This window comes from Arvicanthis niloticus, chromosome 11, assembly GCF_011762505.2.
Source record: "Arvicanthis niloticus isolate mArvNil1 chromosome 11, mArvNil1.pat.X, whole genome shotgun sequence".
In the NCBI taxonomy this organism is placed as follows: domain Eukaryota; kingdom Metazoa; phylum Chordata; class Mammalia; order Rodentia; family Muridae; genus Arvicanthis; species Arvicanthis niloticus.
The window spans coordinates 69866705-69891480 of record NC_047668.1 but is presented as its reverse complement, the minus strand read 5'-3'; the positions used below and the strand labels follow the sequence as shown (position 1 = coordinate 69891480).

The following is a 24776-nucleotide window of genomic DNA, read 5'->3' as shown; positions in this document are numbered from 1 at the left end:
ATTCCCATCTGTCTTGTTTCTCAGTTGTTCAGAACATGGTTGGGGAAGAAAAGGGGAAACTGAATTCTGAAAACAGAATGGTCAGGACAATGCTGATAAGATTTGAAAAGAAACGGGTACGATTGGTAGTGTGAAGCCTAAGTGCATGCTGAGAAGAGGCCCCTGAGCGTGTACTGCACCCGGATGTAATTACCCAAGAGGGGAAGCGGTGCAAAGGAGGAGTGGGGGGTTTGCTGCACGAGGCCTTCTTTGCGGCCTCGCAGTTTTCCTGGTCATCTGCATGTGGAGGATCCTGGGAGTCATAGGAAAATAAGCCGTCATCACAACCCGTGTCCATGCTGTTCACGGCTTCCGCACCGTCGCCATCGACCACATCAAGGTCCGTTTCCTGAGGCCTCAGTGGCCGGATCATGCTTATAGCATTCCGGTTCACGCCAAACATCCGGTCCGAACATAACTGTGGCTGGCTCAGGTGCCTTTTGGTGAGTGCCACACTTATACTGAAAACATTGGGGATCCTTAGCTTTGGGGGTGGTTGGCATGGTGGAGGCACTACTGGTGTTCCTTTTCCAGGGAGTGAGCTAGGGTGTTTGGGGGTTACAGCTGGGGTTAAAATAGGACTTGGGGTGTTGGCCTCGCTCGATGAGGATGAATAATCCAGTCTCTGGGACTGAAATCTCTTATTCAGTTCATCTGAGGAGCTATCGTGCTCCTTTACTCCTGACTGAGAACTCCCCTTTGCAAGGTTGCTCTGAGCTTTCCATGGTGCCTTCTGCTGCCAAGAATATAGTTTCTTGTGCTCAGGTTTGTTACTGTCAAAAGTCTCTTCTTCGAATATAGAACTACTGTCATCAGACGCTGTGAGATAGGCTTCGCTGCCCATCCTGCCGCACTGGCCACCCTCCTCAGACGTGTGGCTGGAAAGGGTGGACGTGCACCTGGACTTAGATCTGCCCTTGCTTCCATCGTCCTCGTCTGAACTCCAATCACTCACTGGAACCCCAGAATTCTGGGACGTACCACCATCTGTAGCAAAGCTTGCTCTTGTTTTCCGGTTCTGTTCTGAGCTGCAAGAGGTCTCGGGCAATGTACTCTGGCTTCTGCTGTTCTCTTGGACGTGGTTGTCAGCGGGCTTCTCTGCAATTTCCATCTCTAGGGGAAGACACAGCACATTGACAGATTGCCTTTAAAAATGACATAAGTATGCTGCATGTGTGCACTGGTGCTGCCTGACGTAACTACACTGTAGAGACTGGCAATGTCATGTGAATAAGGTCAGCTTATTCTATTCTTTGTTAGTTTTATGCTTTCTTAAGTACGGTTAAAAAAAAAAAAAAAAAAAACTTCAGGGTTTATGAAAACATAATCCTTAAACTTCAATTTAACTCTCAAAGGTAAATTCCTTCTTACAAATAAGTATGTTGGGGAACAAAAGTTGGCAACCATCTAAAGAGAGAAGTAGCAGAGTGTGAAGAAAATGAATTTGACCATCAAAGAAAGAAGCTGCCAAAAAAAAAAAAAAAAAATGAACACCGTTGCTTCCATTTTAGAAAGAAAATGACAAGTCTTTTCCAACTAACCTTCAAAATCATCATAATGTAAGCCTAAACATAAACACAAAACCATAATTTTAGAAACCAACTTTGTGTTTGCACTTCAATACATGAAATGTGTAAAAACCACAGAAAAAGCTTTCCTCTACTCTTTTTAACTCTAACTCCATGTGTTTTAACAAGAACAACCTCTTTAAATGTCTTTAGATATGGATTCCACTTATTAGCACCATGAAAAATGGAACACACCAACAGCTTTATAAATGATGACTTAAAACTCCAGATTGAATAGAAAAGGAACTCTGAAAACATAAATATGAACTTCACAACTAAGGAACACCAGGCGGAACAAACCAGCTCAGGTTCTGCAGCAGGGATTGGTTACATTTTCAAGGTTTCTGTAACAGGGATTGGTTACATTTTCAAGGTTTCTATAGCAGGGATTGGTTACATTTTTAAGGTTTCTGTAGCAGGGATTGGTTACATTTTCAAGGTTTCTGTAGCAGGGATTGGTTACATCTTCAAGTGCTGAGATTTCTGCACAGGCAAATTCAGTGGTGCTGAGCTGACCACTGAAAAGGTTTTTTGGGAAAGTAACAAAATATGAATAACAGCAAGAAACAGGTCACAAGGAAGCCTTCCACTGAAAAAGCATTGTGTAATTTTCAAAATGTCAAAACCCATCTGAGAGGCAGCTTTTACTGTGGTCATTTTTCTCAGGCCTTAGAGGGAAATTAAAACGGGATGTAGGTCAGTTGCAAACTCAAGCTTCCCTAGAACGTTTGGAAAAAGTCAACAAACAAGGTTGCCCTTGAGGTGTTGCCACCAGGCTGCACCAGCAGGCAAAACTTAGAGGGAGACTGAACATGAAGGGCAAAGGAGCAGGGCTAGATCATGGAGGCAGTATTTTCTTCTCTGAAGTAACAAAGAATCAAAGTAGTTATCAAAGTGTCCCCCACTGTAAGTACCTTCTACACATCTTCCTTCGGTGATCTCAGGTTCACTTAGGGCCATCTTGCTCAGTTCTTGAGATCTTACTACACAAGGAGGACTCTTTGCTCGGGATAAGAAGCATCCAAACGACAAATTGCTCAGGCGCTGCCCTTCTGAGGTCTTTGATGTGGAGACACGGGATAACTTCTTCTCTTGGAGTTCTGTAAGGTCATTAAGCAAAATGGAGTTGAATTTTTTATAGTGGTTTATTAGAACTGATGAATGAAAACATATAAGGACTAGAATAAACCATTCTTAATACCAGAAGAAACAAAAAAGACTGAATTTCCTCTTATACGTAAGTATACATTGTACATAAGTAAATGAAAACCCTGACATAGAGCATAGAACCCTCAATCTGGAGGTGTATTGGGGGGGGGGGTGGTTGGGAGGAGATCAGTGGGTAAAGGTGCCTGCTGTCAATCCTAGTGACCTGAGTTCAGGCCTCAGATTGCTAACTATGGGCTTAGCCCATCTTTAGGATAACTGACATTGTTGCTTGTAAGGTCAAAAGCACGAAGGTCCTAGGACAGAAAGTTCCTGTGGAAATGAACTTCAGAGCACTAGAAAAGCAATAGAAATGAGATGGGTTACACTAAATAGCAACTGATAATAAAGACAAATATTCCTTCAGAGACATCTTTAAACATTTTATGTTGATCATCTGTCACATAACGAATTCACAATATATAGTCATAATTATGTACTCAACTCCACGGATTCTGCATCTGTGGGTTTAATCAACGGTGAATCAAAAGTACTTAGAAAGAAAACGGTCTCTACTGAATATATACAGATATTTTACTATGAGTCTCTAAAAAGTACAGTCTAACAAATGTTTATACAATTTTTACCTTTCACTTGGCATTGTAGTAACAAATGTTTATACAATTTTTACCTTTCACTTGGCATTGTAGTAACCTAAAGATGATTACAGGCGACTGTGTGCAGCCCATTAAATGCAATCCCTGGGCCATTTTAAGGACTAGAGCACCCTCAGGCCTTGGTATTCGTGGGTATCCTAGACTACATTCTCTGTGGATACTGACAAACAACTGCATGTATATGTATGTATGTCTGGAGGTGTGTGTATATGTAAGTGTGTAATATGTACATATATTTTGCATTATGTGTACAATCTATAATATACATATAGTTCATATTATATCATATATATTTTGTAAGCACACTAGATCTAGCATATATGGTATCTCTGCTCCAGTCTAATCCTAGTTCCCAAGGATTAAAATCCAAGTATCTTAGCATCTAACACCCAAGAAAATGTTAATGAAAACTAGAATTTCATAGCCAGGAAATAGACAATCTTTTGGAAATAGAATTGGTGCATCCAACCTTCTTCAGTGAAGGTGAGTGTCATGAAAACAGGAAGCCTTAAATCTACATCTGGATCTTCAGTCATGGCAGGTGTCTGTCTTTTATCATTCAGATGGAGGAGTATTTCAGATGAAAGCAAGTATTAGCAGGTGGTGTAGAGGCTGATACCTGTAATCTCAGCACTCAAGAGGCCAAGGAGGAAGATGTAAACCTGGGCTACTCAGTGAGTTCTGGAACAGCCTGCTCTATACAGTGAGAGAGATCCTGTCAATCAACAACTTTAAATATTCCTTTGGGAAACCAGTGCTACTATCATAATACCAACATTATTAGTATAAAAATATTAAATATTCTAGCGTTATAACACAGTTATTATTAAGTAGTAGGGCATTAACATTGTCTTTAAATTTGATTTTCTTTCAGCTGGGTGTGGTGGCACATGCCTTTAGTCCTCTGTCTACTCAATAGAATTTACTTCAGTTTAGGTTCATCATCCAGAGGTAGCCTAGACTTAGTCTGCCATGTCCTACAGGCACAACTAACTAGTTACTGAACAATCGAAAAATAGTGACACTGATTTGAATATTTAGTTTCAGATTTTTTGCTTTAGAAACAAAAATCAGTTGGGAGGAAGAGGCAGGAAGATCTCTGTGAGTTCGAAGCCAGCCTGGTCTACAGAGATAGTTCCAGGACAGCCAGGTCTACACAGAGAAAGCCTCTAAAAAGCCAAAAATCGTGTTCTTTCAGCCACACCAGTTTATTCTTCATGCATCGTGTGGGATCCATGGTGGTGAGGGTACAAAAAGGCTGAGTCTGCAGAGCCGAGGACCCGCCACATAGCACTGCCTTGACCTAGTCTAATGGGTGCAGTCATGTGAGCACAAGACAGACACACCTATGAAGTCACTTCTTCATCGAAGTGTGCAACTGAGTGGTTACCACCAGGATGGTGTCTACAGAACTCTCTGACACGACAGTTACACAAGCCTTTGAGGTTAGAAGAAAGGCAAACTCCACAATGGAAAAATACAAAGGACAATGTCCAGGCTGTAAGTTTCTACGATAGTCAAGAAACATGAGACAGGAAGCTGGTGAGCTGGCTTACTGGGTAAAGTGGTACTGAGCCTGAGTGTGCATCCCCAGTGTCCACAGAAAAGCCAAATACAGTGGCACAAGCCTTTAGCCCCGGGCCTGGATGGGACGGACACAGGTAGATCCAGGCTCTTAGCCAGCCAGGCTAAGCTCATTAGTGAGCTCCCGGGTTGGTGGGAAACCCTGTCTTAAAAATAAGGTAGATAAATGGTGATAAAAGAAGAGACAGGAAGTTGTCTGCACTCCACACGCACATGTGAGTGCTCTGACACACACACAAAATGGATGGAGAAAAGGTAGTTTAGCCGGGTGGTGGTGGCGAACGTCTTTAATCCCAGCACTTGAGAGGCAGAGGCAGGTGGATTTCTGAGTTCGAGGCCAGCCTGGTCTACAGAGTGAGTTCCAGGACAGCCAAGGCTATACAGAGAAACCCTGTCTCGAACCCCCCCCCAAAAAAAAGAAAAAAAAAAAAAAGAAAAGGTAGTTTGAAGCAAATTTCAAAAAATTGAAAATAACAACTGACTTTCGTTTCTAAAGCAAAAATATCTGAAACTAATTGTTCAAATCAGTGTTACCATTTTTTTGATTGTTCAATAACATTTAGTTGTGTCTGCAGGACAAGCTAGACTAAGTCTCAACTACCTCTCGAATGATAAACCTGCCAAAACTAAAGTGAATTCTATTGAGTAGACAGTTTAAATTCAGTCTACTAGTGTCAATGGTCATCGATGGCTGGAGACATCACTTCCTTCAATGCAGAAAGAAGCCAGGGTCTATAAAGAACTCCGAGGAAACATCTTTTTATATGTTTGTGGTGCTAGGGCTGAGACTAGGCCTTTCACACATGCTGTCTGCAGCATGAGCACTGATCTAAAACCCCAGCCTCTGAATCTTTTTAAAAATAGGTCAGACCTATTGCAGACTCCCACCTGCAAGATTCACATCCTTTTCTGGGAGACTTGGTCCCGGGAAGGTTTGGGCACTGACAATGTGTGGGTGAACTGAATTTTGTGGCATTTGCCACAACCAGAGGAGGCATTTGGGAACCCACAGCACCATCCCACAGCTGCCTTCAAGAAACCCCAAATTCAAGGGGGTGCTCAGAATGCATAAAGCTGAGGAAGCTTGAAAGCCCTCGACACAGGTACAGCTAACTATCTACATTTCTGATTTGTTAACCCCCACTAAAGGGATCTATTCTTTTCTAAGTTCAAGTCTCAGAATGCTGTCAGAATGCTGAAGAACAAACCTCTAGCACAAATACCTCTACCATTTTGCTTCATACTACTCTGTCTGTTCTGTCAAGATAACAGAGATGTGACACTACCTTGCTTGGAAGAACCAACATGGTGTTACCATTGGAGACTGGACCCGCTACCTATGATCCCTGAACTTCAAGGCTGACATTAACATGTAGTAGTTTTAGCAGATTGGATTCTCTAGATTTTTTTTAAAGATTTATTTATTTATTTATTTCATGCATGTGAGTACACTGTCGCTGTCTTCAGACACACCAGAAGAAGACATCAGATCTCATTACAGATGGTTGTGAGCCACCATGCGGTTGCTGGGAATTGAACTCAGGACCTCTGGAAGAGCAGTCTGTGCTCTTAACAACTGAGCCATCTCTCCAGCCTGATTCTCTGGATTTTAAATGAACTTTAAATGCCTTTAGGAAAGAGAGGCAAAATTATCATGCGGTCATCTTTCTCTGACCTATGTAATAGCCACTTTGATAAATTAATATATCATCGCTTGTCTCTTTTTGCCTGTGGCTCCTCAGTCCAACTTCTGGTTAGATGGAGAAATTCTTTTTTATTTACTGACAACAGCATCTTACATGATATTCATAATCAGATCCTGAAAACACTAATAGTGAACTCCTAATACAGCCAAACACACCCACTATCCTGTCTTAGTGAAAATATCCATACCTTGCAATTTTGTCTGTATGGCTCGTATCTCTTCAGTCTGGTTTTGGTTGATGAAACGAAGATTCTGATTCTCTACTTCTAGCTAAATAAAAGAGCAGAATGATATTCTTTAATAACAAAATAACAAATTTTAAATTTATTAAGAAATCATAAAATTTAGAAAATGGCTATGTGTAATTACTCTATGTGCAAGCTGGTGAGCTTATTAGCATTGGCTATCAAACTTAACAATCATGTCTTCAATATTTATTTGTCCAGAGCTAAAAGTTTTCATCCCTACACACTTCCCACTATAAAATAACTTAAAAAAAAAACTATTTTGGCATTCAGTCTATGCTTCTTAGATACCAAACCTATGACATACACATGTAATATCCATAATTATTTAAAATCAACCCATTATAATATGCCTGTTTACAAACATCATCATGAGTATATCAGTATTTTTTTAATTTAAAAATATAATGGATATTAAAAGGAAAGCAGTTCATCACAAGTTTATCAAAACACAGGACAATAACCTACTGGTCAAGGCTTATTATCTCACTCAGGGTTGTATATTTTAAAGACTTTAATTAAAAGAAGTAAATAATAAAGAAAAAATTAGCAGTAAATACCTCATTTAACTTAACTGTTACCCATTCTTTGATCTTAGCTGCTTTTTCTTCTATTATTTTAGCTTCTTGTATTCGTACTTGTTTCTGAAATAACATCAACAACTGTTTTAGTTTCAACATAAGCTCCTTGGCTTGGAGACATTGTATCATAAAATCTGAAAGTCAAATCCACTTAAAACCTGTTTCCAGGTTAATACATTTACCTCCAAGTAACCAAACAAATTTTTAAAAGCCCAAATTTCCAGGCATAGTGGTCCATGCCTGTAATCCTAGCCATTGGAGTCTGAGGTAGGAGGATCATGGGGTGTGGGCCAGCATGAACAGTAGATCTTGTTAAAAGAGAAAGATGGGAGATGGAAGGAAAGAAAAAAAAAAAAACTTCAGCAGAGTAAGAAACCAAACGGCACATGCAGATGTGAGGATAACCTGGCGGACCACTTCACAGGATGTAAGAGCTCCAAGAAAACATTCCACTGGGCATGTCCCAGGGATCTTCTTCTAGACTGTGTTCATTGATGTGGGCAGACCTGAGTTAAATGCGGATGATGTCCTTCCATGGGCTGGGGTCTTGGACCACCACTCATCTCTCTGTGTTTCCTGACTGTGGACACAAGGTGAGCAGCTGCCTCCCTCCTGCTGCAAGTCTTCCCTGTAGTGGTGGGCTGTATGCTCAAACTCTGAGTAAAATAAAACCTTCCTTCCTCATGTTGCTTCTTCTGTCAGGTATTTTGTTGAAACAACACAAAGTATCTATCTAGTACTGCAAGCGTTGCTCATTGGAGCAGCAGGGTCCCCCACCCCCACCCCAGATACTCATACAATGCAGTGAGTCCTCTAATATATTAACAAAACAAGCTATTTAGACCAGTAGAATTGGATCTACTAAGTCCGGTGGAGAACACGAATCTGCTTAGGAGCAGGGTTATTTTCTCCTTCAAACAGTAGATTTAAAAAACAAAACAAAAAAACAAAAACAAAAAAACAGAAAAACAAACACAGAGAAACTCTAGTTTGTCACATTTAACAACCTTAAAACATGGCTCTGGTCACAAAACTCCAGAGAATGTGAACAGCATATAAATCACACTGGGTGTGGATGGAGCTGCTTAGACTCTGAAAAACCACTGTCCTAAAGTGCTGAGCCCACGGAGAAGGGTAAAACAAATGAAAATGTCAATGCACTTAACACACACAGCAGTCACATTAAGTGGCCACCTGAGTGTCATTTAATCCTAATGAGACAAGGTCTCACTCTGAACCCAGGCTGGCTTTAATTCAGTATGTAGCCCAGACTAGCCTTAAACTCATGGCAATCCTCCTGCACTAGTCTCTCAAGTGCTGGGATGACAGGGATGATTACACCCAACTCTTGGTGAATTTTTGTCATAGAGCTGAAAGTACTGGACTTGGTCATAGGGAGCAGCTGAAAACTGTACTTCTGAGCAGGAGGGTTAGTTCACATGCAAATATGTACAATGTAAATTTTTCCCTTTAAATAGTCTCATTATTTTGTCCAGACTGACCTCACGCTAATGATCCTCCAGTGTCAGCCTTTAGGATTCTGGGATTACAGGCATGGACCACCGTACCCACTTTGGCTGCTATAAAGTAAGCTTATTTTATGCTATAAAATAAGTTTATTTTATGCTATATTTAAGTTTATTTAATGCTATAAACTAAGAATTTCCAAATGAAAAACATCATGTTTAAACTCTAAAGTCTGAACGTTAAAGAATATTGACACATAGAAAAAAAAAAAAAAAACCCTACTAGATCTGGGGCCAGAGAGATGGCCCATGGGCAAAGGCATGTGCCACCATGACTGATGTCATGGGTTCCATCACCAGGACTGCAGTGGTGGAAGGAAAGAACCAACTCCTGCAAGTGCCCTCTGACTTCTACACATACAACACACAGGCACAAACATACATGCACACATATGAACACTCACACATGTGCACTCATGTACACATAATGCACATACATCTGAATATTCACATATGAACACATACATGCTAAACATGCACACATACACATGCACGAGCTCACACATAATAAAAAGTACGAGTTTTTGCCTGAGGCCTTGAGTCACCCAAGACAATAATGGAACGACCTATTACCAACACGTGACATAATCCTATGAGTAAGATTCTCCATAGTATCGTATCTTGTTTTAACCGCGTATCAATGAACACACATTAATACAATTGACATCCAGTCTTCCTAACCTGCTCTTCAAGCCGCAGCGCCAAGTTCTGAATGATGTCATCCTTCTCCTGCATCACGGACTCCAGGTCTTGACACTTCTTATATAGTCGTGTCTCTGACTCACTGGTCTGAATATTAGCTGCTTTTAGTTTCTCTTCCATAACTTGTACCTTAATTCAGAGGGTAAATTATGCCATTGTCAGAACTTAATTTGTCAGAGTTTTAAGCTTAAAACTGCACTTTAACATTAGGTTCTTAAACCGTATCACAAACTAAAAATATGAAACAGTAAGGTATAACATATTGTGGCGATTACAAAATCTGAAGACTATTTGACAAGTGGTGTGACCTTCAGGGTAGGTACAAGAGCTCATCAGACTGCTGTGAATACAGGGTAGCACATGTCTACTAGAGGAACAATAGTATGCAAAGTGTCCATATGGAAGCAAATGTTTCCCATATGTAGGCAAGGAAAGAATACAAAGAAAGAGTGATATGTAAGATAAGTTTCCAATTAGATGGCCTGGATATTAACACATTTGGGGTAGAAAACTGAACTTAGGTTAAAAAAAAAAAAAAAAGAAACAGTAGAAAAAAAGAAAAAAGAAAACCAAAGAAACTTAAAGCCCAAATAGCAAAACCATTAAAAGAAAACAAATAAAACAAAAACAAAAAACAACAAAAAACAAAAAAGTAAGTCCAAACCAGATACAAGCATTAGAAGGAATTCAATACGTGCTCCTCAGGTTATTTGCTAATATTTTCCAGTTCCAGGCCAGGGAAGCATCAGTGCATAAAACAGACACTCAAATCCCTTCCTGCATACAAGTTACAGTCTAGTGGAAACAAGAGACTATAAGTGTAGCACACCATGTGACCCAACAGTACATATACAGTTAGTAACTGTAACACGTGTGAGCCAGGAGGGTGAGCGATGCATTTTTAATGTCTAAAACAGACTCTGCTTGCATCTTCTGCAAAGAACACTGAGGCATAAGGAATCTTCAAAGGACACGTGTGCAGCATCTGCTCACCCCCACACACTGTGAATCTACCCAGCTCAGTGAAGTCGACTTACTGTTACCACCTTCTGTCCCTGTCCTCTTTCTGCAGATCACAAACCTAATCCCTACACGGTCAAGAGCCTAATGTATTAGAAGCCTCACCCAAGACTTCATGGGAAGGTCTAAATAAGAAAGGAATTTATACAATATTCCATAAATATATATCATAATATTCTAAATAGGTAAGAAGTAATTTTATCAGAAGCTCAATGATTATAGACATAAAGAAAAATAACATGAATGTATTTGAGAAATTGTAGATGATAATTCAAACAAAACAAATTTTCCATCATTTTAATAATATCAGGGGGAAATGTAATGAATCTTAAAGTCAGCTGAAATTTGGACTTGTGTGACTACAGGATATTTTTAGGGGAAAGTCGTAAAGGTAAGTTTGGTTTTATTTTTTAAACATGAATACCAGGTTTCATCTGTGGGTTCACTGTAAATGTAATTAGGATTCAAATGCCAAAATTGTTCTAATTAAATAACACATGCACACATACAGTACACATACACACACACACACAATACATTCACACAGACACATACACATACAACACACACATATATGCAAACACTCTCAGACACTCATTTACATATACATGCATACAGAAGAAACACATAGAGCACAAATGCACAGAGAAAGACATACATACACACACATACACACACTCACATACACACATACCACATACATATATACATACACCACATACATACACACACACATACTCATACACTGTCACACACACACACACACACACATATACATACTCACACATACATACACAGCTGGAAACTTTGAAAGCAAAAGCAGAGGAAGAAAACACATTCTGCTTTTTAAATAATTTAAGTGGCCTTAGGTTTAGATGCTTTAAACATAATTAACATAAAGTAATAATTTTCTTTTGTTGTTGTTGTTTTTGTTTTGGATAAGCCATAAAAATTCATACTAAAGACAAAGGTTTACCCTAAGAGATCTGCCATGAAAAATAGCCCAGCAGGAGAAAAATAGCAAATACCCAATCTCCAAACAGTTTTTCCAGTTATACGCAGGATATTCTGTAGCTATAGAAGTTGAAGAGAGTAGCACCAAAAATGTCAGCCTCTCTCTGAGAATAAATAGAAGGTAGACCTCAAGAAAGACCGTGGGTTAGAGCTTCAGTCAGCTAAGTGTCTGCTGCCCAAGCATGAAGACTCGAGTTCGGATCCCCAGCACCCACATAGAAGCTGGGCGTAGCAGCTCCTAGTGCTCACTGCCCACCAGTGTAGCCAAATCCATGAGCTGTGGATTCAGTGAGAGACTCTCCAAAAACAAGGTCAACCCAATCAAAGAAGCCTCTCTATGCAGTGGTCTGAGGTTAAGAGACTCACAGCTCTGCAGTGAGTAACTGTAGAGTGTGCAGCCCTAAGCAGGATGTTTACACACAGCTCTTCCTCCCACCGAGGTCGGAGGGTGGGTGGTATGGCAAGAACAGAGGTCCTGGAAGACTGCTGAGGCATGTGACATATGTCCTCTGGGCAGGACAAGGCCCTTGAACTCATTAACTCCTGCCATAGCCTCTGTGGCTGCTGCCACACAATCAAGCCAATCATCCAACATGGAAAATGATTGCTATGCTAGGCCCCGCCTTTAGCTGAGTGACTACTGACAGTTGATGATCACTAGGAGCCAGAAAGTCAGTTTTCTTTAGTCATGTGTGGATTCCATAGGTAGACGCTCGTGGTCCGTATGTGTAATTGGATTAACTGGACAAAGAGTGGAAGAAGGAAAAGAAGGTGGGGGAGAAGATGACACGATGGAGTTAGGGGACGGGATTGTTAAAGAGAGGCACAGGAGACACTGGAGTCGGGAAGTTGGCATGGGTGGATATGATCTAACTACAGGAATTCATCTGTACAATTACCGAAGAATACATTTTTAAAGAATTTAAAGGAAGAGAGTAATTGAAGAAGACACTTGACATTGACCTTTTGTTGCCACATGCGCATGAGCAGGTACACACACACACACACACACACACACACACACACACACACACACACACGATGTACATACGCCAGAGAGAGGGAAATGTGAAGACAGTTACAGTTTAGATATAAAGTATCTCCCAAAGTGTTCATATAGAAGGCTTAGTCTAACCCTGTAGACCCAGCCATTGCTACGTGGTCGGTCCTGAGAGCTCTGACTTCAGTAATGAATTAAGCCACTGGTGGGAGAGGAATCTGATGGCATTGTTGTGGAAAGGTGGGCTGGAGGCAGGATCATCTGAGAGCTAGAATCTGAAGCTCTTGTTCCCTGGTGGCATTCTTATATATTCCATGTGTGTCTGTCTGTCTCTGTCTCTGCCCCGCACTCAGCCCCTTCCTGGCTATACTATAAATGTCTCTGTTTGTCACCCACTCTTTTCACCATACTGTTTGCCTCATTGTGGGAGCCAGCTGACCACAGACTGAAACCATGAGCCAAAAAATGACCTTTCTCTTGAAAACAGTTGCTCTCAAGTTTTCTGTCACAGTAATGCAAGGTCTGAGTACCCAGAACCATATGAGACCAGAGACAGGCTTTTATTAAGTCAGAGCAATCACACTTAGATGTCACATGAAACAGCCCTTTCATTACTTAGCGAAGGTTAATTACTATATTGCTATAGCTCTGGACAGCTAGCGCCTGGAACCAAGGAACGTGTTCTTGTGTTATGCATGAACATGACAAAGATCCTTGGATGAACCACTGTCATCGGAAACTCTTTTCAGGTGACTATTACTTCTGGATAAACAACTTTCTGAAGCAAGAAAAATATTGGCAAATGTGTGCAAAGTCTCTTAAAGAATCACAAAATAGTCACCGGCATCCTGCTTGCCAGTTGGCCCTGTTATAACCAGGACTCCCAGCCTTCCTTGGTAATCACTATGAATAAGATGTCTACAGGAATGCTAAGAGTTTACAGAAGAAACAAGACGCCTTTTTAAAATATCCTACCACAAGCACACAGAAAACAGCCCAGTTCTTTTTTCCATTCATTTAACCTTAGCCATACAGGAATTTTAACTCCTCAGACTGACCAGTAACAAACACCGACAGAGGAACCACAGACAGAGCTCAGCGGTTAAGAGCACTGAATGCTCTTCCAGAGGACGGTTCAACTCCCAGCACACACATGGAAGCTCACAACTGTCTGTAACTGCAGTTCTAGGGGATCTGACACACATACCTCACAGAGACATGCAGGCAAACACCAATGCATGCATGCATGCATAAATAAATAGTTAAAAAAAACCCAACAAATTCAAATTGGCTTAAACAAACTCTCACAAGCATCTACACATATACCCTGCTTTCTGGGGGCTTTTCTCTTTTCCTTTTGGTAAGTTCCTCTTTGCTTCCTCTCATTATACAGTTCAACCTTCCCCTAAACCTCTTAGATCCTGAAATCCCTAAGCTACTCTTCATCAAAAAACTAGCTCAAGCAGACTTGGGACTACTCAGATCCCAAATAAAGGGCAGGGCTCTAACTGGTCTGAGGCAAAGGAAACCTCTGAGCCCTTGGACATCCTTATAAATAAAAGCACCTTATAAATAAAAGCTTCTGCCATCTGGGGCACATCAGAACATCAGTGCTAACAACATGCTTAATGGGTGTTACCGGTTACTTTTCTATTGCTGTGATAAACTCCATATCCACAACTTAAAAGAAAGAAGAGCTTACTTGGTTCCAAAGGGCATAAGAGTCCCTCACCATGACAACAGGGAGGTATGATAGCAGCCACGAATGGTGACTTGAGCAGCAAGTTGAGAGCTCACGTCTTGAACTGAAGGCATGAAGCAGAGAGAGCAAACTAGGGGTAGGCTGAGGTCTTAATATCCCAATGCCCACTGCCAGTGACGTATCTCCTGTAGGGAGGACATACTTCCTAAACCTCCAGAAACAACTTCACCAACCAGGAACCAACTGTTCAAATACACAGCCTGTGGGTGTGTATTCTCACTCAAATCATTACCATGGTGAATATCTATTGCTGTTCGCCCACGGTCTTGGCCATACCGTACCAGTGTGACTCTGGCAGGGGATAGAGGGATGGGGAAAGCTAGAGTCTTAGTAACTAGGATCCACCACATGAGTATTTCAGGCTGATGCCCTGTACACCAAGCTTTGTGGTTTTCACATTGGCAATGCTTTGCAAATCTTTCTCATGAAACGTTGATGGGAGGAGCAAGTGCAGCCCTACATGATTTCCTTGGAAGACAGCAACTAGCAACGTGGACCTCAGTGTTCCTGGACACTGCCTATGATGCCCTTTTCTTTTATAGATTTTAAATGTTTCCTTTCCCTGTATGTAACCACAATCATGAGTGTGAAGTAGTTTTTTGTGTCCTGTAAATGTTTCCAATAATTCATTGAACTCCAGGGAAGTTTGAGGAGCCACCCATAACTCCCAGTGCTATTTTTTCTTGTCCTGCACATATGGAAGCCACACAAACCCATACACTGCTAATACTGTTTCTGCCACTACCATCCACTGTGGGCTGACTGTGTGCCAGGCACTTCACTTAAATCAGCTTCAATCCTCACAATAGCTAACTCCTACTTAGCACTAATATGTGCTCTGAAACATTCCAGGTACTTTACTCCAGCAACCTACTCAATTTCTACAGACTCCTATGAGACAGGCACAAGACTGGACCATAGCTCATAGGTAGAAAGCTGAAGCAAGCAGTCAGAGATGAAAAGCTGTCAGCTGATCCCAAGGTAGACAACCACGAACTCCATCTATATTTCAGATTCTCTTTGGCAACATCTGGTCTCATATTCCCCCATCTCTTCTCACTGTCTCTGGGAACAGGGAGGGATGGGGGAGGAGAGGGAAATTGCTCACCTCAAACCCTGAGTTTTCATTTTAAGTGTTTACATGTATGTAAATTGGAGTAACTGTTCTCCAAGAATCATGAAAAACAACTGAGTTAGAACTAGCCTCTGTATCTACCTGGACCACAGTTTTACAGGAGTGTCTACAATTGTGCCACACTGGTCTTTCTCATGGGATGGCCCATCCTCATCTTCTCCTACCTTGAGAGAGTCAATGGGCCATCTTCATAAGATAAATTTACTTTATAGGCAAGGTTGATTACAAGATATCAAGAGATGAACTTCTAAATGAAATGGATTTGACTTATGGAACTGGAGTGGTTTATGATTAGCTATTTACTAAGCCAATGATGAGAATTTAGATTACAATTTTCAAATTAACAGAGCAGGGGTAGCTTAAGTTAAAACGAATAGCAAAGATGGCGTTGCTGGCATTTACAATTCCCATCCACTGCCAGTGGGCATGCTATCCGACACATTTACTTGTCTTCCTTTGCCACCCTTTACTAAAGAAACTACTTGCCAACTGATGACATAGGAATTTCAAGGCATAAACAAGAAAAATAAGAACAAATATCCACAGAAGTTTATGCAAATCATCGATGGCTGCCAATATCAGAAAAAGAGAGCTAGCTAATCATGTGTCCTGACATGGGTGTACGCTACCACCTAAGAGGCAGTATTGGAAAAAAGAGAGGAAGAAAGAAAAAGGCGAGACAAAAGTGGGGGGAAATGTTTAGATTTCATTATATTTGAAAGTAGACGACACAGAAGAGCATGTTTAATAGCACTGTGGGAAAGTATAAGTAAAATTTAGGATGGAGAAAGCTTGAGAGGAAAAAGTAAACCAACAAATCTCTCCAACAAATACTGAGACAAAGGAGAGAAAAAGAACCACACCGAATAAAGTCTAAGACTGAAACAAAATATGTCAGTCTAGTTCTGATCTCAACTTGAATAAGCCAGTCATTTAAAGTGAGGAAAACAGCATATACACATATGCTGCTTTAATAATAAATATTATCATTTATTGTATTATAATATTCATTACACATAAATATATCGTATTATAAGTAATATAGTAAGAAATAAAAACAGATACTCAAATAAATGCATGTGCATGCCCCCTTGTCATACTAATCAAAAGGCAGAAGCAACTGAAATGCCCATCAATAGTTGAATAAACAAAATGTGACATATATATGAAAATTGATCAAAATTATCCTACTAAATAAGAGAAGCCAGACACAAAGATCACATATTATAAGAACAATTATGTAAGAAATAGACAATCTAGGTGTGGTGATACATACCTGTAACCCCACACTGGGGAGACTGAGGCAGGATTATAAGTTTAAGGCCAGCCTGGACCACATAGCAAGGCCCCACTTTTCTATGCAGGGTCAGTAAATTCACAAATTCAGAGTGCAGTCTGTGACTGCCAGGGTGGAGGGCAGAGGGAGTGACAGGTTTCATCGTGAAAGGTGGCAATAATTAATAGAGCTAAACAGAGATGCTGATTAAATGATAATTGTAATTATCTGTTCTAAATAATAATCTTATGTTATATGAACTTCATGAAATTAAAAACCAAAAAAAGCAGGGCTAGCAAGATGGTAGCAGTTAATAAATAATATTGTTTTTCCAGAGAACTCAAGTTCAGTCTGCAGCACTCACAACAGCCAGCTCTAACAGCTCTGGTCTTCGTGGGCACCAGCACACACACACACACACACACGCACAAGCACACGCACATGCACACACACGCACGCAAACACACATATACATACACGCACACTCAAAAATAAAATTAATATTAAAAAAACAAAACCAGAAGCAATAATGAGATGTTTGGGGGAATTTTGAGTGGTATCTAGGTCTTTGGCATACTGAGAAACTTCTGCTAGTGTTTTTGACATGGCAATGACACTTGTTGGGATCTGTAAGAGTCCTAGATTGGTTGCCTTGATTTTACTCAACTCATGGGTGCAATTGTAATGTCTGGTATTGGCTTCCTCAAAGTAATCCAGTGTAGGGGCAAGTGGAGGGATCAAGTGACTACTGATAAGACAACCCGCAAGTTAACAAACGCCCAAGAGACTCCATTTCACTATTTTCTCTACTCTTATATGTGGTTGAGGTTTCATGTAATGCAATTTTGAGATTTCTCTTCAAATATAAATAAGAAATCAAGAGTTAGGTTGAATTGGTATTGCTTAGAAATCTGTTAGGCCACTCTTGACAACTTGCTATGTAAAATCTAGTCTAGTCTCAAGTTTAAAGGAAGAAACATGCTTGGTACCACTGAAGCAAACAAACAAAAGACACTGAAGACAGATGGTGGAGCTAAAGTCCCCCACCACTGGTGTACTATGCATTTCTCTCTCTGCCCCTCTTCTCTCTCCCTCTCCTCTCCCTTTCCCTCTCTCCTCCCTCTCCCTCTCTCTCTCCTCTCTCCCCCTTCCTCTTTCTCCCTCTCCTCTCTCTCCTTCCTTTCTCTCCCCTTTCTTTCCCTCTCCTCTCTTCCTCTCCTCTCCCTCTCCTGTCTCTCTCCCCTCTCCCCCTTTCTATCCTTCTCCCTCTCTCCAGCTCCTCTCTCTCTTCTCCATTTCCCTCTCTCCTCTCTTTCCTTCTCTCTCCCCCCTCCTCTTTCCCTCTCCTCTCTCTCCTTTCTCTCTCCTCTCCTCTCCCCTTCTTCCTCTCTCTCCCCTTCTTCTTCTCTCCCCCTCCTCCCTCTCCTCTCTCCTCTCTCCTCTCTCCTCTCTCCTCTCTCTCTCTCTCTCTCTCTCTCTCTCTCTCTCTCTCTCTCTCTCTCCCTCACCCTCCTCTCTTTCACTCTGTGTGTGAATGTGTATGTGTGTGACTTATGTGAATTAGTGTTTTGTCTGCATGTTTGTCTGTGAGGGTACGGGATCCTGTGAAACCGGGTTTACAGACAATTGTGAGCTGCCATGTGGGCACTGGGGATTGAACCTGAGTCCTTTGGAAGAGCAGCCAGTGCTCTTAGCTGCTGAGCCATCTTCTCGGCTATACTATGCATTTCTGAGAAAGAATTTTGTATTGGAGTTTTTGGCTTTTGGAAACTGGCTTTGAACAACTGTGATACGGCTCTTTTCATAAAATGAGAAGCTTTAGATTAAGCTATTTCATGTGTGCGAGTGCACTGTCACACTGTCTTCATACGCAGCAGAAGAGGGCATCAAATCCCTTTACAGATGGCTGTGAGCCACCATGTGGTTGCTAAGTCTTGAACTCAGGACCTCTGGAAGAGCAGTCAGTGCTCTTAACAGCTGAGCCATCTCTCCAGCCCCTAGATTGAATATTATTAAAGAATGTCCAGGCTGGGTGTGCACATGCAAGCTGTCCGCTTCATTGTTCTCAAGGCCCAGAGAGGGTCACATGACTCACTAAATCATTATCCAAAGACTCAGAGTGATATTTTAAAAAAATGAAATTACAGAAAAAATTATCATCTTAATACCACAATTCAAGCAGATTTCTAGTTTCCTCTCAGACTAATCTTAAACTTAGGGATTTGACTTTCCTTACCAGTAAACATTAGTAAATAAAATATGAATTTTGTACATTTTTACTAATTGTAAGCAAGTTTCTCTATTAATTTTCAGTAAAATGATTTAAAATAGTTGGGGTTTTTTTTTTTTTGAGGACTGTTGTTCATGGCCTTACATTTACCCTTTTTCTCCAATCTCGATTCACATAATTTTCAACACTTTACTAGTATGCATAAAGTGGATATGCAGGTTACATAGAAAATCTAATTGCTCTTAGGATTCCATCCAAAGTCACATTTGACTTTCTAAAAAGCTTAAATAGTCTATCAAAATCCTTTTTCCCTCTTGGAAAATCTATATAGGAACAAAATAGAGTACATTTTCCCATTCTATGAATTGAGCTCTTGAACAAAATTATAAAATATCCAAGAAGGCTGATAGCCATCCTATTTTGAGCGAAACACTCTCTGTCTGCATCGAGGCAGGGGAAGACTGAAGCATACTCTACCTCCTGAAAGGCCTTTTCTGCTTGACGCTCTGCATCGATAACTTGTCTCTCCAACTGTTGCATCTGTAGGTGAGGGGGGATAGAAAATACACAAATATTTATGTTTACCTTTTTGGAAAAGACTTTAAATCCCACAATGTCAACAATTCTTAAAAATAAATGAAGTAGTCCATTGTATATGAATTACAATTAGCAACATTCAAAAGCACTTGATATTAAAAGTTGATGAAATGCCAGTCTTGATACTTTGAACATTGTAGTCCATTAACTGGCGACTTGGTAAGGTTTGTTTGGTAGTTCACAGAATTGTTATCATTCATGTTTTCCTTCTTCAATACGGTATTTCATATACTACACGAGTGTTCATCAATTGATTAGAAATTACTGGTCAATACATATTAAGAACAATAAAAAGACAGAATACCTTATTAGGCAGGGTTTGGAGTTTTTTGTTTGTTTGTTTGTTTGTTTTTTGGTTTAAAAAAAGCCATAATTAAACCAGGGAAGCATGTATTCTCACAAACTCACTGGATGGTTATCCAGTGAGTCAAAGCTGTGGCAGCCTGGATGTAGTCTTATAGATAAATGAATAGAAAGAGTATTAAACACAAATACCTAAATAAATACAGAAAGTACAATACAAAAGTCTTTCAAAGATCCAGTAGTGATTAAGGAATGTGTGCCAGGTGTTGAATACACAGCCATGAGGTGAAATTCAAGTCCTTTTCTCTTGAGGCTGTAGTTTGACCAAGTTAAAGAGTGGTCTTCTGTCAGCTCTGTGCTCACTTTCACTCTTTTCCAGGACTCTTGGTTCGGATGTCCAGAACTCATGGTTAACTTCCCACTCTCCACACCCCAGGGCAGTCCCCGCCCCCACCCCTGGAGGACCAACCGGTCAGCCCCGCCCTCTCCCAGAGCGACCACTGAGAAGCGCTGTGCCTCACTGGCTAGAGGGGCAAGCCAGCCCCAACCAGTGGACATCCCATGCTTCCTATCCACCCCACTACAGATTCTCAACCTCAGGAGCACGGCTCGAGCCAGCGACGCTTCATTCTTAAAGGGTTCGTTGACTGGGACCATTTTCTGGGCTTTGTCCAGATTCACATTTAACACAAGGTCTCACACAAGACCTTCGCCCACTTCCCAGCCAAGGCCTCAACATTTCAAAAGGGATCCTGATACCCATGTAAAGCTGGCACAGTGCTCCTACGGGGAGATGCGAGACAGAATGAGACTCTACATAGGCTTTTGAACTGGCTAGTCTGGTATATCCTGAAGTGAACAAAAGACTCCACCTCAAACCCAACCACATATATCTGCACTTACACAAACATGCACACATACATCATACAGATACACACACACGCGTGCATCACATACATACAAATACCCCCACAAAGATTCACTAAAATGTTTTGTTTCTAGTGCTAACAGGAAGGGCATAATTCAGTCTCTATTGTTGTGAACCTAGTACAAGTCTTCATACATGGTAGATTGAGTGTCATAGACTATTGATGAAATGACAAAGGTCTGTAAGTCTGTGTAGTCAAAGAATGGCCGTGATGGTTAGTTCTGATTGTCAGTGTGACTAGATAGGAGACTAGTAAAGCATACTTGTGTCTGAGAAGTTATTTCCAGAGATGGTTAGATCACATGCCCTTCCATACAAACACATAGCACTCTAGCTATGTGTTTGATATACTTTGATATACAAGTAGGCAAAATTTGTTGCTAGGTGTGAAAAGATGTATGTGTGCCTGTATCTTTAAATGAATTAATTAAAATCATAACTTTTGTTATTTTTAATTAAACAAAACGTGGTCTATGAAATATTAAGAAAAAAGTAGGAAGGAAAAGAGGGAAAGCCATGAATTTGGAAGCAAGATCTAAATTAGAACCCAGACTCCACTGGTTAAGAAGGTGTAATGGCAGATAATTTCTTTAATACAGCAAGTTTCCATTTGTTGTCAGTAAAAAGGAATAACTTTTATCCTTGTATATTTACATTAAAATTGAGTAGTAAGACATCTAGCATAACATTGAATTGTATTTGTTCCAGTTAAAATTTAAACATTGTCACCCAATTTTGCTTTTTGTTACAGGGCGCCATCTTTCTGACTAGGCAAGTCTTGAGGCCATGAGAGGTGGAGTACTCCCTCCACTGCTCAACTCTGACCGCGGCTCATGCTGGCCAAAGCACCAGGCCTTGTACCCACGAGACTCCAGTGTGGGAGATGGCTCTGCCAATCTACCATGCTGTCTCCACAATGCTTGGCTGAGCCCAGACCATCCCGCCATCCACACGGTACCCAGTAGAAATGAGACTCTAATGCTTAATTATTATTCAAAGGCTTTATATAATTAGAAACGCTCAATTAACAAGTTGCCCACAAAATTGGAGGTGTTACCCAATTAACTAACCTAGATGTAAGTTGTTACCCAGCACCACCCTCGATACATGCGTGGCTCTCCATGGCTCCTATGTCTCTTCCCTCACTCCTCTCCCTTCTCCTTCGCTCCTCCCACCTTAGCTCCTCCCAAATTACTGAGTTTATTGGAAAACGGGGGGGGGGGGGGAGAAGAGATTTTGCTACATGTATTAATAAGTGCTCAACTTTTACACAATACCTTTTATAGCAGTGTATTTCTATCATACACAAGCATTGCTTTATGAATTACAAGTTGAGATGGTTCATGTTCAAATGCACTAAGTACACACAAGTGGTTTGGGTTTTGGTTCTTACCATACTACTTTACCAAGAGTTTTCCACTGGGTTCTGTAATTCCTGTGTATAAAATGGGGATAGTACAACCTTCTCTATTTCAAAATGAGAGGATGAAAATGAGAGAGGAGGGGACCTCGATGTGAAAGGGTTTAGGTTTTCAGTAACTAAAAACATGGTTGTCAGGCAGTGGTGGTGCACACCTTCAATCCCAGCACTTGGGAGGCAGAGACAGGCAGATCTCTGAGTTTGAGGCCAGCCTGGTCAACAGAGTGAGTTCTAAGACAACCAAAGCTACACAGAGAAACTGTATCTCAAAAAACTAACCCCCATTTAAAAAGTAAACTAATAAGCCATGATTATAGGATTAGCAGTGTTATAATTTGGAAGGCAAAAATGACAGTGTCTGGCTTGAGGGTACAGCTCAATGACAGAACATTTATCTAGCGTGCATAGGCCTTAGATTTAACTTCCAGTCACACACACACACACACACACACACACACACACACACACACACACCACTCACCAAGGCAAGGGGAACAGAGAAAGGAGAAAAGAGAAAAGAGAACTGCCTAAAAACAAAATATTTTCTCTAAATATATATATAAATAGTAACACATTCACACAGTTAGATACTCTATAGTTATTATAAATTGTGTAGATGGATGAAACTTTATAACTCTGGGAGCTACAGATCTGTGTCCAGATGGGCTGACTGGTCCTGAGCTGATAAGCATTAATCTAGATGATACACACATGAGGCACACTTCCATGAGTTGAAAAATATATCTCCAATAAGAACTTTTAAACATATGTGTGAAAAGGTATCAATGACATATTTAAAGACAAAGCAGGAGCTGAGTGTGTGTCTCTGTGATAGAGTGTCCTGCTAGCATACTGAAAGGTTTGGATTTGATTCCCAGCCACAAAAAAATAGACAAATATAAATTATATATGGAATGACATGTAAATAATGTTACCAGAAAAGTTTGTAAAAAAAAGTTAATGAATATTTTAATTTTATTTATACAGAAAAAATTGTGTATTTGTTTTTATGGAATAAGATATATATATATATATATATATATATATATATATATATATATACCAAGGAGCTGTCTAGTTGTCTATATTTATATAATTAAATTTTGAGTCATGTAATTTGTATCTTAAGTGATAAGTAATGGGAGAGTTGATTTCATTTTAAAAGAGTATAATGCCATTCCCATCCACTCCTCCATTTCTCTTCAGAAAAGGGCAGGCCTCCCAGGACATCAATCAAACACAGCATATCAAGTTGCAGTAAAACTAGGCACCTCCCCTCATAGTAAGGCTGGAGAAGACAACTCACTATGGGTCCCTAAAGCCAGCAAAAGAGTGAAAGGCAGGCCCTGCTTCCATTGTTAGGAGTCACTAGCAAACCAGCAGTAGTGGTGGCACAGCAGCTAAGGCGGCCACCTGCAGAGGGTGTGGGCCCTCTGCTCTCTGTGTGTGTGTTCTAATCCCACTTTCCCCATGCAGCTCCTCCCCCTGTGGATCTCTGAATCTGTTTCCATCAGTTGCTGGATGAAGCCTCTCTGATGATGATTAATCAGGAGGAGAAGAGGGAGGGGAAACTGTGGTGGGGGTGTTAAAATAGTAATAATAATAATACTCTACTCAAGACCACTCTACCATTGCTGATGGACACGGGACAGAGATTTGGAGGAGGATTGCCAGGGCACCTTTTGCTGGGTTGAGTATGCAGCCGCACAAACATCGTAATGTAGGACGGACATGGTTTTCAGCTATTTTTACATAGTAAAGTTTATTACTAAAGACCAAAAAAAAAAAAAAAAAAGTATAATGGAAGAGAAAAGATCGAAGTTTCTTGCATTAGACACAACAGTCACTTGTTATGGTTGTAATAGTCAAAGGAAATTTGGCTGCTTCAGTGAAAGCAGACAATTAAAGAAGATTCTAAACTGGTTTTGTGGGATACGCCACTGAGGATCATGTAATCACTGTGAGATCACACAGCGAGATAACTGTTTACAGCCAAGAGTCTTCACAAGCTAAACTAACCAGGAAGAAGAGCAAAATAAGCTCTAAGGCCAACAAAACAGAGGAAGCTGATAAAGATTACAGTGGGAGGAGAAAAGGCAAAAATAATACATTCAAGAACTGTTCAATAAAAGAGCAATACAACTGATAAAGCAAACATCAAAACCACAAATGATCAATGTCAGTAATTCAAGGAGGGCTCAGGTCTAAGTTTTCGGTTGTGTCATGAGATACAGACTCGCATGGTGTTTTGCTGAAGCAGACCCGTGGAAGGACATGTGATGTTTGGAGAGATAAACAGGACTCAATGGACAGTGATG

General features: G+C 40.6%; 1 protein-coding gene across 4 annotated transcripts in view; it reads right to left on the bottom strand.

The window, feature by feature from the left end:
• Plekhh2 (pleckstrin homology, MyTH4 and FERM domain containing H2) overlaps positions 1-24776 on the bottom strand; it is a 95799-nt gene that overhangs the window by 49393 nt on the left and 21630 nt on the right. For 2 of the 4 annotated variants that reach the window (XM_034514443.2, XM_076942390.1), the window contains exons 3-8: positions 19688-19750; positions 9753-9902; positions 7525-7608; positions 6908-6989; positions 2522-2707; positions 194-1152 (exon numbers count right to left, since the gene is read on the bottom strand). In XM_034514443.2, the coding sequence (XP_034370334.2) occupies positions 194-1152; positions 2522-2707; positions 6908-6989; positions 7525-7608; positions 9753-9902; positions 19688-19750 (1524 nt within the window). The remainder of the gene's footprint in view (positions 1-193; positions 1153-2521; positions 2708-6907; positions 6990-7524; positions 7609-9752; positions 9903-19687; positions 19751-24776) is intronic. The other 2 variants (XM_076942391.1, XM_076942392.1) reach the window with 1 other exon arrangement.